We start from the raw sequence: 15,213 nt of genomic DNA, 5'->3' as shown, positions 1-15,213 counted from the left end.
TAATGCGTACTACTTAATCATTATACCTATCTGTGTGACTTCGAATCACGATGACCAGGACTCGAAGTCCTGGGCCTGTAGCCATGTGGTACGTAGATTACGTTTCTACAAACGTTTCACTTTCGAAACTAACAAAATGTATGGGAATGACAGATCTGAACGATAACTTGATCACGTGATCTGTCGATAGCAAACGTCATTCCCATACATTTTTTAGTTTTCGAGGCGTTAGCGTTTGTAGAAAGAGAATTGACGTGCCACATGGCACCCAGGACATCAATGATCTTTTCTTACTGCTAAGAAATTTTTAAATCGGCTTAGGTCTGATCTGGCGGCTTAAGACGTATATACCAAACTATCAGATGCCCTGCAGTTTCAACTGTGTATATTTAGTAGTTTTCTTATGGCGAAAGAACTTTTAAAATTAAAAAAGATAAATCAACAAAAAAAAATGACGTCTAAATAAATCTAATTACTATTTTTTACACGCTTTATAGCTTCAGGTGTTACTATGTATGTAAGAAATTTTTATTTATTTATTTGAAATGCCAACAATGACAGCAGAAAACATTAGATATGGAAATTTTGCACACGCTATGAGTTCTGATGACAATACATGACTAGCTTAGAAACGTTACAAATCCAATATGGCGGCCTCCCCAATCACTTTAACTATGTAGGAAAGACAAATCTTGGAATCTTAATTTGACCCACTTCCTGGTCTTCGTGTCGGATGAAATTTTGCACACGCTCTGAGTTCTGATGACAATACATGACTAGCTAAGAAACGTCACTACAAATCTAATATGGCGGCCTCCCCAAGATGGCGGACTAGCTGTTAAAAATCCACCCCCATGATATGGATATCAAATGAAAGGGTTTGCTGTCAGAAATACGAAAAAAATTGTCACGTGACTTAGATTCAATATTTGTAATTTTTAGTGCGTGCTAAAAGCGTGTTTTGTAGTTTTTTAAACTATTTAAAATTATTTATATTCAGGTGCCTACTGAAATTTTACAGCAATCCACAGTAATGTAAATAAAGGTATAAGATAAATAATGAAGCAATTCTTTCACTGCACAGGTCACTATCTACTTCCATGCTCATACTTTTGTAAACGCGACAGTGAGTTTAATTATTATTTGTTTGTTTGTACACTAAAGCAATTTTAGAATTTTTTCACCAAATTTACATTATTATTAGTCATTACGTGGGTATATTTATATTTAAATTGAAATCTGAATACATTATATTTTTTTTGAGATTTTTTCTTTTTTTATTCTTTACTGTCTAAGATGGAAGCGGGCTAACTTGTTAGGCGGAGGATGAAAATCCACAACCCTTTCGGATTCTACCCGAAATTGTAACGGAACGCTAAATCGCTTGGCGGTACCTCTTTGTCGGAAACTAACCACGGCGGTAGCCAGCCAGACTTGAACCAATTAAGAAAACCTCAGGCCAGCCGGGGATCGAATCCAAGACCTCCGTCTTGTAAATCCACCGCTCATACCACTGCGCCACCGAGGCCGTCAAAAGAGATATTTCAATTTGAGTTTAAAGTTTTGGGGCTAAGTTGATGATGATGATTGACAATCTAAATGTTATCCAAAATTAACCACTCTTGTATAACATATTATATTACATAAATATACACATATAACTGGTGTTGTAGACTGGTCTTTGTTTCATTAGTAGGTCTCGAACTATTACCGAATATAGCTCGTTTTGAAACTTGTACAGTAGAACAGATTTCTTAGAACCAAATCAAGTATTAGCATTAAAGTTCATTTCATATTGATACTATTTTGTTAGTTTTTGAAAAAATCATGCGTTGCTTTAGAAGGTAAATGTTTGTAAAACTCTCATTATCATCATCATTAACAACCAATATTCAGCTCACTGTTGAGCACGAGTCTCCTCTCAGAATGAAAGGGGTTAGGCTAATAGTACCACGCTGGCCCAATGCGGATTGGCAGACATCACATACGAAGAGAATTACGAAAATTCTCAGGTAAAATAAATAAATAAATAACGACAGACCAGGATTTAAACCAGGACCAGGAAACATACAGGACATATCCACTAGTCTATCACGGTTTCACAACTCTAGACAATAACTATTGCAAGTCTCGTAACCTAAGCAGCGCCATGCCATTGTTTCAGCGGCCGGGAAAAACGCTATTTTCAGCGCAATATTTATAATAATTGTTTAGCCAGACATGTGTTACACTTTTTTTCAGTAAATTTTCTCTTCAGTGAAATTTACAATTTCGCTGATAGTTTTTGAGTTATAGTAAAAAAGCTGGTAGTAGTAGTATAATAAGTAGCCGTGGCTATATTTGGCCTACAGGCAAGCGATTTAATGTTACAGTATGTTGCCGTGTAAAAACCGTCAGAGATACGGGTGGAATAGCTCCTAAAACTTAGCCCGCTCTGTAAACTGCTACGTCACTTAACATGATGTGAGATCCCAGTTTAGGGCTGACTTATTATTCAGTAAAAAAATAACCGCGTCAACGACTTTGAAAGTTGGGTTTAAAATATTTATTATTTCACTAAGAATTAACTCATTCACTTATGTGAAACTTACAGGCTAGTACATTTCAGTTTGAGCGTACAAGAATAGTAAAACGTAGTAATAATAGTAGTGCTAACAAATAAACTATAAACAATAATATAATAACAAATATACAGTAAGAATTATAACGTGATAAACAAAAATACATAATAATTCAATTTTTTAATGACTATTTGTAGGTAGTCATTGAAAGAAAAATATCAACAGCGGCCGGTCGACATTACCAGAGAAAGTTCATTTTGTAAAACATACAAAAAATTCTAAATATTTTTGTTTGGTATTACTACCATTACTCAACAATTCGACCTATGATTGGAATTAATTGAAAGTTATTTCAACCTTGTAGCTGTGGTTTGTAATAGATGTGGATATGTAGTGCAAAAAAATAAAACAATAGTTTTTAAATTCTATGACACTATTTATTTAAATTTTAAGACTAATATTATATCTTACTAACTAACGTTTACGCCTTCTTCGGCAGTTTGTTCTTCTCTGTGGGTTGTCCTTCATAATAGTTTTCACTGGAAACAAAGATAAAGATATTTTATGAAGTGTTTGAAACTTTTACAGAAATTACTTTTCTGATTTAGAAATGATAATGGAAAATTTGTAAAATATTTTTAGATTGAGAAATAGAAACTCTAGTTCCTATTATACTATAAAAAACATACGAGCTGAAGTATATATTATTCTTTTTGTGTTTGGAATTTGGTTATTAAAATGGAAATTAGATTTTACCAGTTGAAAACAATTTGTGTAGGTATTAAAAAATATAATACTCTCTGAGGAGATATTCGTATTTCTAAAATTATTTTTAAACTCAACCTTTTTGTATGTAATAAATTTAGACGAGTTTTTGGGACTGGACATTAAAAATATATTCTGTGATCAATTAACTGTGATCTGTGTGAGGAGTTTTTTTTCGGATTCGGAAGGAAAATTTTATATGACAAATTTATAGCATTGCAGTATCATCTTTATCACAAAAAATATGGAATAATTGGTTTTAATTTAAGCAAAATGATTCACAAAAGCAAAATGATATAAAAAAGTTATGTAAACGTAAAAGAGTCTTACCATCCTTGCACTTTCTCTGGTTCGTCACACATGAAAGTTTCCTCGTTGTATACTTTTCCTGAAGGACAGCTGCCCTTCTGTGGCTGGACGCCGTTGCGGCAGATGTAGAACTTCTGGCAGTCTTCTGGGTGGGGGAACGTGGGGTGAGGGAGAGCACGGCCGTTGGGTCCCATAGTGTCACCGTCGGGGCAAGAGAAACCGTCATCTAGAACATCTGTGAAAGGCAAAATTGTTTGTTATAGATATTCGGCGGTGATACAGTTTGGAATGCCGTTATGGCATTTGTGTTTCCTGAAATTTACAATTTAAACATCTTCAAGGCAAAAGTGAATAGGTATCTTTTAGGTAAGCGTGCTCCAACTTAGACCGCAATTCTTTCCGTCAGGCTTAATTGTAGTCAAACGCGAGCCTATTTTACCTAGCCTATCCTACTTTACTTATAACTAACCCTGTGTCGTTAGAGCTCATCAGAGCTAACGTCCGAGTGACTGTTATAGAGTTATATACTATCCCCGTATACTACTATATATATCCCAAGCCACAATTGACCAGTCCAGACCGGAGAAGCCGCTGAGTTACCTACAAGTTTCCTAGAGATGATGGCGCCTACGGCACTTACACAATCAGAAAAAATAAAATTGACCAGTGTAAATTTTGCCCATTTATGACAAAACACATCTAAAAAATATAAGTTTTTGAGAAATTGGAGTTTTTTTGTACTCCCATATTTTTTGCAAGTTATTGTGTAATATTAATGCGTTTCTCGATATTTTTAAGTGTTAAATCAATAAATAAATCAAAAAATCAATAAATGCCAGTATATTCGTATGTGCCAGGATCTATGATAGTTACTGTAAAATATTGTATCCGAAGAGACTGTAATGTATTCTGCACCATCTGCACCATCTCAGTCTCTTGTTGGAAAAGAGTGACTGAGCACTGCAGTATGCTTCCTTGATTTTCAGACTAAAGGAATGACTTACGAGTATGTTAGAAGTAGGTAAAGCTATAATAATAGAGCAATAAGTCTGAATGAAGTAAAGTATATGAAGCTTACCTTTAGTGATTTGGTCACAGGTGCGCTGCACTGACTCCTTCCAGTCACAGTTTGAAGTCTCCTCGTCGAAGTACAGTCCGGGAGGACACGGGAGCTCGTTGGGAATACCCTCCGAACAGTAGAAGAACTTGTCGCATGCCTATGAACCATTAAATTATCATATTTACCTTAATGTAAAAGATGTAGTATATTTTTGTGAATTTAGACTAGTGAATGCCCGCGAAAAGTGGAATTTCCGAACTTCAAAATTGACTATCTTGCTATATTTACGGGACAAAAATTAATGTACGTACTCTATTAAAATATTTAAATTAAAGGACAATCATTAAAGTTTTTTTATTATTTTTTTACTTAAAAAAAAATTATATATAAGGATGAATGTGGCTATGTGATTATGTGGCTACTTTTGTAGGTAGCTTAAAACCTTTTTGTGTTTCAAGGTTGTAATACTTTCATGCGTTTGAGTATTTCACGTTATTGGTATGGTATGGAATAACTTTATTATTCAGGATGAGTAATGCATAAAAATACCTATTTACTATTAACTTAATATATACGTTATTCCAGTGAGGGGATATTTTTACCTGAGGGTCTGAATGCTTGAAGTATCCATTTTGACGTGGACAGCCTTTGTTGCCAGGTTTTGGTTCCTCTGTAAATGACAAAGTAAACAAGCATTACTTCATAGTATTTGGATTTGAATGTTACGTCAGATTGTTTAGAAATAACCTTGCTAAGATGAAAACTTTCGGAAGTAATTTAATAATTAACGGATACTGAATTAATTGAAATTCTTCCGGCAGGTGATTTTAATTAAGAAAAACAACACGCATGCCATCTACCTATTGTTAAATAGTTATAATAATTCAGAAACATTACCTAATGTGTGAACAAGTCATTAAAATTTCATCATATGCGTGGTTTGAGAGAAGATCCTATAGAAAATCCTAAAAAACATTTATTGTTAACTTTCTGTGTTATATAACTTATCTTATATTAACTTGAATAATCTTACTTAATCAAAGTGGTTTTCAGATAAATGACATATTATGTTAGTACATTCAAATTGGCAGAAAAATTTCGAATTTCGGAAATTTATTAACTTTATTTTATTTATAAATACACAATTAATATAATTTTAAATGCTCTACAGCAGGAGCCTTCTTGGAACTTAAACTTACCATGTTGGTCCAATGTGGGTTAGCGGACAAGGTTAATGGGCTCAGATCTCTTGACTCATAGTCAAATAATTAACCTCAGGAACAATGTACTTACGTATATGTACTTATGTATTTATGTACTTATGTACTTATGTACTTACGTAGTTCTTTTCTGTCTGCGCAGTCAACGTTAGAGGGAATGTCACAGAGCTCTTTGTTGGGGTTCTCATCAGCGAACACTAAGCCATCCGGACATAGTTTTGCTTCCGCTTTGCCTAGAATCAAAAACAAAAGATACTAAATATTTTTCCCAGGATTGGATGACCTTCGCACTGTATTGTATCTAAGAGTTTTACTTATTTTGTATTTAGGAACTGTTCTCAGAATAAAATAATATTGCAATTATTTGGGTACGCAACAGATTAATGTTAATTAAATAAAATGACACTGCGTTATTTTTTTAATGTTACTTTTTAACTTTATCAATTTATTTTCGTTATGAGTTTTTTTGTTGCGCCAATTTTTAGTATCGATATATTTTTATTTACTCTGTTCGCTGTTTTTGAGTCATTACATATAGACAGATTTGACTTTCAAAAAAAGCTTGTTGACTAAAACCTGCTTGTAATGAACGAATTGAAATTATTATTTTATATTATCACTCGATATTTGCTCTCTTGCAAATTTAACTTAATTATTGGATAGAAACAGGCGTTACTTCGCGGAAGTTCATCGTGAATATATAATAATTTATTTATTTTGCTATTATCCGTGAAAAGCCGACGAACCGACGTTGTCGCATGGGTTTGTCGGCTTTTCGCGGATAATAGCAAAATAAATAAAATATTATATATTAACTTAATTAATTTATTTTAGCGGACGGCTGCTACTATGTTCGCATGAAATTTAATTTTTCACAGATCCCGAGGCAAATATAGATAAACCATAGAACCGGCATAAAATGCAGCCTTTATGTTGATCAATGGTTATTGATCCTCTATTAATCTAAACAATTATTCCTTATATGTCAGTTATCACACTATCACACTAATTCTTCTTTCTTTTCTAATATATAAAGGCGAAAGTTTGTGTGTGTAAGAGTGTATTTTTGCGCTGCGGCTGCTAAAGCGATTTAGCTGAAATTTGGAATGACGATAGATTTTACTCTGGGTTAACAAATAGGCTATTTTTCATCCTGGAAAAATCCACGATTCGCGCGGGATATGTGAAAAATTGAATTTTACGCGCATGAAGTCGCGAGCGTCCGCTAGTTTACAATAAGTAACAATTACAAAATGTTATGCTTAAGGAAATTAAATGAATATTCAAAAAATTTAATGCGATTGTATCACTGAATAACTTTATCGGTGCAAAAAATCTAACCTAGAACAAAATTATTGCATTATCACTGTCAAGAACAATGACCTAGCTTTATGTTACTTTTCTACTATTTACTAACGTTTTTACTGCCTACAGTTTCATCATTACGAGTACTATTTATAAATGTTTTGCTTGTTTCAAATAACTATTACTAAATCAAACAATGACTGTATTGTACACATTATGTAATAATAAATGAAATGAAAAACTTTTTCAAGACCAATAGTGTAAATTAATTTAAATTGTGAATAAATTTGCCTAACTGCTTCATTAAAGATACTTTACTTGAGCTATTTCATATTTCTGAAATTATACAAATTGGAAGTTGTTTATTTCAATAAATAAATTTAGTTTGGAACACCTGTTTGTCTGTTTGTAGTGACTTTACTACCAGTTTGGATAACAGACTCTACAGAAAAAGCCTGCTTGAAAGTCAACAGTTTTGTTAAATAACTATTTTTAAGTAAAACTTTAATTACCATATTACAAGTTACTTTAGTCTGTTCGTTTATCTATCAAAATAATGTAATAGTAAATAAAATAGTTAAAAAACCGTACAATAACCTCCAATCTAACCAGTGGGTACTTTGACCTCTGCGTTGGACAGATTTCGAAAGTCGAGAGCACTGTAATGCTAATAATAACATACCTAAAGTTCTTGCTGTTCGTAAAGCTAGAAACGGAAATAGGTATAACTGACTCTTCACAATAGCATTTTTTTATACTATTAACTAGCTGACACCGCGCGGTTTCAACCGCGTGGTTGCCGTTCCCGTAGGAATATGGGGATAATGCATAGCCTATAGCCTTTCTCGATAAATGGGCTATCTAACACTGAAAGAATTTTTCAAATCGGATCAGTAGTTCCTGAGATTAGCGCGTTCAATCAATCAAACAAACAAACAAACAAACAAACAAACTCTTCAGCTTTATAATATTAGTATAGATTAAGAATCAAGTTGGCTTACCTTGCCAAGGTATTTTCTAGTTACTACATATTCTATTACTAAATCAGAAAATGCCAGCTGGTGCTAATGCGTGTGGAAAACCTTGGAGCAACACTTCGTAGTACATTCAAGGAACACATTTTCCAATTGCTACCCTTGCACATGGCTTAATATCTTCGCCTTAGGTTACGGAAAAAGTTCCGTAACCTAAGGCGAAGATATTAAGCCATGTGCCAGTAATTGCAATGGCAACTATGCCCTTCAGACAGTACCATTTTTCCAGCGTTAGAGTTGTCCTAACGTACATATTACCTATAGCTTGGCAACTTCGTTCGTAACTGATATATTCCCGATATTGCGCGCAGATCGGGGGGTGTGTTGCGATGAAAACCCCACGACTGATGCACGTCACTTCCCCGCACGCACGATTTCACACCCGCGCAGTCTTTCCCCATGTCGCCCGCATATGATGGGAGTGTTATCAATGAACTTGATAGACTATACACACGTTGGGATAGCATCAGTATCACTTTGTTCTATGAATTCAATGCCGACAAACAAACAATCTTTCTTTAGCGAAGGTTGGCAGTCAGTTTCTTGAACTCGTCTCTATCCTTTGCGAGGCTAAATAATTGTGCGGCGCTCGCGATCCCGGTCCACTCTCTGATGTTTCTCAGCCAAGACTTCTTCCTGCAACCAACGCCTCTTCTACCAGCAACCTTTCCCATCAAGATGAGCTGTAGAAGCTCGTATCTCTCGTGTCGTAGCACGTGCCCTAGATACGCGACTTTTCTCGTCTTGACGGTTTGCAAAAGTTTACGCTTCTGATTGACGCGTCGCAGAACTTCGGCATTCGTCACTTTGTGAGTCCAACTGATATATAATATGATTCTGATGTATAATAGTAAAATATCACGACTTCTAACGTATTTTCATTGTATAAATAAAAGAGAACTAATTACTAATAACGTCTCTCATGCATATATACTTACTCTACGCTACGTTAGTGTGAAGGGGCTTTATTTTAAAATTATACTAATCGCAAAATAATTTATAATGCAGACATTAATAGCAAATATTCGCGCAATCACGCGTATGAAGGTAAGTGACATTTGCGTCTGGTAAGACACCTTTCGACACACGATACTGACCTTTGCTGCATTTGTAGTAAAGGTCACATTGGTACGGGTCTGCATAGAAGCCGCTCTTATCAGGGCAGTCGAATTCTTGCGCAGAAACTGTAAAAAACATTTTAATTATTATTAGGTATTATATCTTTATAAAATCAGAGTCAAAAAGTCAAAAGTCTTTTTTTAAATACATATTTATTTAGAGAAAACTTTTGTTAATTTTCTTATTTTTATACATTAGTATATATTTAAAAAAAAACGTTATAATAAATCAGCATTTTTATTACGATTACAACTTGCGATTGCCATACAACCTGCAACTAATAAAAAATGCGTTATGCCTCTTATAAATGATCGTAAAGTGTCTATAAATAAAGTATTTTGACGGCCTCCGTGGCGTAGTGGTATGCGCGGTGGATTTACAAAACGGAGGTCCTGGGTTCGATCCCCGGCTGGGCCGATTGAGGTTTTCTTAATTGGTCCAGGTCTGGCTGGTGGGAGGCTTCGGCCGTGGCTAGTTACCACCCTACCGACAAAGATGTACCGCCAAGCGACTTAGCGTTCCGGTACGATGTCGTGTAGAAACCGAAAGGAATGTGGATTTTCATCCTCCTCCTAACAAGTTAGCCCGTTTCCATCTTAGATTGCATCATCACTTACCATCAGGTGAGATTGCAGTCAAGGGCTAACTTGTAAAGAATAAAAAAAAAATATATATATTATTATTATAATAATATTCTTTGGCAAAATAGTGAAACTAATTCGCTGTCGTACACAAACTGACGTTTAATCGATCTTCATTCGTTTTGCAGGGTTTTTATATCAATATTGCAAAATTAAGAGAGTGATTCTTTGTACATCTTTCTGTTTATTTGAATTACAGCAAGTTATCTCATCTGTCATCAGAACAATAAATTTGTTTTGATTTTGTAATTACAATGAAATGGATTTGCATAGATAAATATTTACGCAGTATTTGGTCACTTCCTATGAATGGATTTGGATTCGACTTTACAGAATACGAATATGATTTATAGGTATTATATTGCAAAGGATCTTGCACCCACGTCATATAATTGAATATTAGTACAATACCTAACTGGATGTCCAAGCTTTGCTCAGTATTTTTTTTGCTACGATTTTTAAAATAAAACCTTGCTAAATCATGTTATCTCCCAAAAAAACCTCGAAGGGTCGAAGGGCTTTTTGATTGATTAGTAAATATTTATTCATCAAAATTTTCGTTTTAATAATATTCGTTAGATGGTATTTTTTTTTTTAAATATTTGCCATGTCTTTTAATATTTATATGACCAATATTCCCCTTCAACTAGACGGGAAAGACTGTATCAGGAGTGTTACGACAATATATACCAACGGGGCGGGGATCAAACCAACACCTCTCGGTGATGAATCCGACCGCTCATACCATTGAGTTATTGAGGCTTTAAATGAGTTTTATACTCAAGGAAATTTTTGACATGAATAAAATATATCGATTGCGATTGCCGAATTCGCCCCAATTCACGGCACTTACACACGGTCCGCATAGCACAATTACAACTTATACGTTTCGAAAATCCGATATGCCGTGACAGCGTTCAATAGTAAAATTGCCCTTGCAAAACGTGCATTAACAAATTGCACCCAACATTGTTAGGACGTGGCGGTGAAAGGAGGACGAGGTGTCGAGCTTAGGTTTTAATAATTGAAAGGATGCACGTTTACCCGCGTGCCATATTCAGTTTCATGTAGTCAACCCTTGCACTATGTCCTTCTATAGAGTTGTAAAATAAAGATCCTATGTATTAAATACCTAAATGTCTAAAGTACCGACCTACTTATATAACCGTCCTCGACAGTCATGTCGAAGGAAAAAGGGAGTAACACAAAAAAATCCATGAAGTTTCCTCAAGGTCAGTGAGCTTTCAGTCAGGAATTAGTTCGCGTACATTGTGTGAACGCATTCTTTGGTATATCGAAGAAAATTATGACATAATCGTGCGTAAAGTACTACCAGTAAATATAAAGTTTCTAAAAACTTTGACCCCTCTTTATTTTATTCAGCGACAATTTTAATCGGAGATACACACTTCGATTCCACTTATAAATGATTGAATTGATGATGAAAATGATTCCTGTATCATATCCTAATCCTTAATGAATGATAAATGATATGATAACAAGCCATGATACTTAATAAAATTGTAATAAGAGATATATTTAACAAGAACAGGCACTACGTGGTAACCACGTGACTGCAGTATGCCTGTACAATCATCATCATTAACAAGTCATATTCGGCTCGTTATTTAGCACGAGTTTCCTCTCAGAATGAAAAAGGGTTAGGCCAATAGTCCTCCACGCTAGCCCAATGCGGATTGGTAGACTTCACACCTAAGGAATTATTTCTCAGGCATGCAGGTTTCCTAATGATGTTTTTCCTTCACCGTTTGAGGCACGTTAATCTCTTAAAATGCATACAACTGAAAGTTGGAGGTGCAAGCCCCGGACCGGATTCAAACCTATGCCCTTCAAATCAAAGGCAGAGGTCATATTTACTGGGCTATCATAGCTACCACTGGGCTATCACAGATACAATGCCATTACAATCAGTTAAAATAAAGGTTATTGATTACTTTCACGATAAAACACAGTTCCGTATTAATAAACTAGCCTGTAAAGGACGCATGCTCAAAATTCTTAACGCATACAGCCCGAAGGCATAACGTTATAATGTCTAAACAAGTCACAGTCAAACTTGATTCTATTTAAATGTGCAGTTACTTGAGAGACATTTATAGCACCCACTGCAAATGTAAATGTAAAAAGAAAGCATTATATTTTATCTATTCGTTGCCATCGTATATTAAATATGTAAATTCTTATGCTTAAAAATATATAGATAATAGTATATAGGTATTGTAAGCCTCTTGTTTTCCATTTTCTAAACACACTTTTCATGGTACGTAAAAAAACTGTTGAACCAATATACTTTGGTACAGAGATCAAACTTTTGAAAAGGGTATAAGCTACCTTTTGTCTAATATTTAACGAAGTTTTGTATGTTAGTCTTTGAGGTAGAATAATCTATTTTCTATTATTCTAATGTATGTATAGCCTGGGAAGACGAATTGGGCAACTGTAATGTCTTCACGGGTATTGATTAAGTAAATAAATAAATAAATTTTTGTTTTGGTCTTAGGAGTTGAATTCTTGGGAAATACCTTATAAAAGCGAAACTCACGCCTGCGATGTTTCAGCGAATCTAATAATGATTGATTGATTGATAATGGTATTTTAGATATTATTTAAAATGGAAAGACCAAGATGACCTTTATTTTATGATATAGTTTCCTGGATAAGAAACCACGTAACGCAATATTTTACTTGTTTCACGAGATCTGTTTAAAAAATTATACTTTTTATACTTTTTATTCGTATTACCATGGACGACGTATTTTTTTTTGTATGAACTTTTTGTTATCAGTTTGCTCTCGTTAATTTTGTAACGATCGTTAAAACGCTAACCACAAACTGGAAATTTGCAAGCGTCCTTGAAACTCTACAGTTACTTTCGTAAACCTTAGCAAAGAAATTGTTATTATTCTTATATTTAAAGGATAGCTTTACGAAATACTCAGCTATTTAAAAGAAATTGTTATTAATTTTATATTTCAATTATTTTATACTACCAGACGGCGGTTTCACCCCTTTAGTTACCGTTATGGTAGAAATATGGTGTGAAAGTATAGCCTTTAGCCTTCCTCGATAAATGGGCTATCTAACACTGAAATAATTATTCATATCGGACCAGTGATTCCTGAGATAAGCGCAGTCAAGCAAACAAACAAACTCTTCAGCTCTACGAGTATAATATTAAGTATACATTACAAAATACTCAACTATTGTTCATTTATAAGAAGGCATATAACTGTAACCACAATGTCGCAACACGTGTTAAAGCTTTTACTTGCAGCTAATGCGACGCTTACTGAGGCTTAGTTCTCTAAAATATTGTTACGTACAGTCACAATTTCTTAGAAATTCAATTCTCGTTTCTTAAATATACTTAAAATTGGTAAATTGATTATGCAATTTCAATCGTAAGTTATTATTACGACTAAGTTATCCGACATACGTTGTCCTGACATAAATTACTTTCTGTAGACTTATATCTCATTAATTGACAATATTGTACTACATATGTAGTATAGTATATGTAGTGTACTATAGTATATGTAGTGTAGTATAGTATATATAGTCGTATGTGTAGTACGAGTATGCAATTGTCATATGACGGTTTCACCCACGAATGCCATCTATTTAATGTAGTTCGTAGTGACTGATTCCGATATAATATCAAATGTCTAAATAGACTTTTTCTAGTTTTTACCTCTATCTTGAGTTTTGTCCAAGTTCAAGTCCAAGAAGAATTAGTTTACAGCTGTAGATCTCGAGTTTTAGCCTTACGTACTAACAGCTATTATAATAATATATAGCTAAAGCTAACATATAGATAAATAATAAAATAGCTAATATATAGAGGACTAGTCGACACCCTGCGGTTTCACTCTCGTAGTTCCCCTCCCCATGAGAATACGAGGATAAAATATATATATGTCTTTCTAGTGATAAAATATTTTTTTTTAAACGGTTTAGTAGATCCAGAGATTACACCCTACAATACCACAAACTTTATCTTTAAATATAAGTACAGATTAAGTAAATGTTAGTGGAGGTTTCCTATTACCAAACGCTACCTTCTATTGAGATATTCATTACATTGATATTCAGTGTTAAATAGTCTATCTTATCAAATAATAATTAATTGTTATATTACAATGCATTGTAACAGTTATGTTATCTTCAAAAAAATGTGGCACCTTCACTAACAGTAATTGTTGTAACCGGAACTGAGTTTTTTGCATTGAATTCTTATTTTATACTGCTTTGAAAAAGTTATTAAAGTTAACTGTTGTCTAAATTGTATAAAAGATTTCGTATTTATTTTTAATAGACGATACAGAGTGTGCTTAAAGTAAAATACAATAAATAAGACTTACCAAAAGCGCACACAGCGAAAATGACTAAACTTCTCATATTGGACGAGTGTATAAAAACTTAATATATTTAAAATATATAAAATATTAACCCGGGTACGCGTGCGTTTCCCGTCGAAGGTTGCTCGGTATTGCCCGCACGGCGCATTGTGGCCGGCGCCTGCGCCGTTCGATACAACACATTCGTCCAAAGAGGTTGCTTTCCCTGAAACTTGTTTCGATTTTTGACTGATTTTTTGACATCAACTACTTAATATTACAGTTTGACATGTATTAATTATCATGTGTTATTTAAGTATTACAATGTGTAGGTAGTAGGTACATTAAGTATAATGTACAATTGACAATAGTGTTACATTTTGTTTAACTTTATTATCTCTCCTGTCTCCAGATGAGTCTGATTAACATTACGTAATTATTTATTTTATTTTATATTATTATTGTGTTATAATATACAAATCCGTACCGTGAGAGCTCAGTAGATTTGAGCTCTGCCTCCAATTCCGGAGGGTGTGGGTTCGAATCCGGTCCGGGGCATGCACCTCCAACTTTTCAGTTGTGTGCATTTTATGAAATTAAATATCACGTGTCTCAATCGGTGAAGGAAAACATCGTGAGGAAACCTGCATACCAGAGAATTATCTTAATTCTCTGCGTGTGTGAAGTCTGCCAATCCGCATTGGGCCAGCGTGGTGGACTATATATTATAAGACTAGGGCTGAGCCGAACTCTCCATAGCAATTGCATCGTTTGCAGCAAATTGCTTTAAAAAAAAATCTATGCGCAATTAAATTTCGAGGTTAAGAAAATGAAGTGTGTA

General features: G+C 34.2%; 1 protein-coding gene across 1 annotated transcript; it reads right to left on the bottom strand.

The window, feature by feature from the left end:
* Positions 1–2,976: 2,976 nt before the first annotated feature.
* Positions 2,977–14,554, bottom strand: LOC112055331 (protein obstructor-E). Its single transcript, XM_024095394.2, has 7 exons — positions 14,397–14,554; positions 9,352–9,438; positions 6,035–6,148; positions 5,298–5,365; positions 4,714–4,852; positions 3,657–3,870; positions 2,977–3,100 (listed from the first exon to the last, which is right to left on the bottom strand). The coding sequence occupies exons 1-7, from the start codon at positions 14,431–14,433 to the stop codon at positions 3,043–3,045; spliced, it is 717 nt and encodes a 238-aa protein (XP_023951162.1). The 5' UTR covers positions 14,434–14,554; the 3' UTR covers positions 2,977–3,042.
* Positions 14,555–15,213: the final 659 nt, after the last annotated feature.

This window comes from Bicyclus anynana, chromosome 4, assembly GCF_947172395.1.
Source record: "Bicyclus anynana chromosome 4, ilBicAnyn1.1, whole genome shotgun sequence".
Classification (NCBI taxonomy): Eukaryota; Metazoa; Arthropoda; class Insecta; order Lepidoptera; family Nymphalidae; genus Bicyclus; species Bicyclus anynana.
Note: the sequence above shows the minus strand (reverse complement) of the source record. Positions and strands in the feature narration are given on the sequence as shown.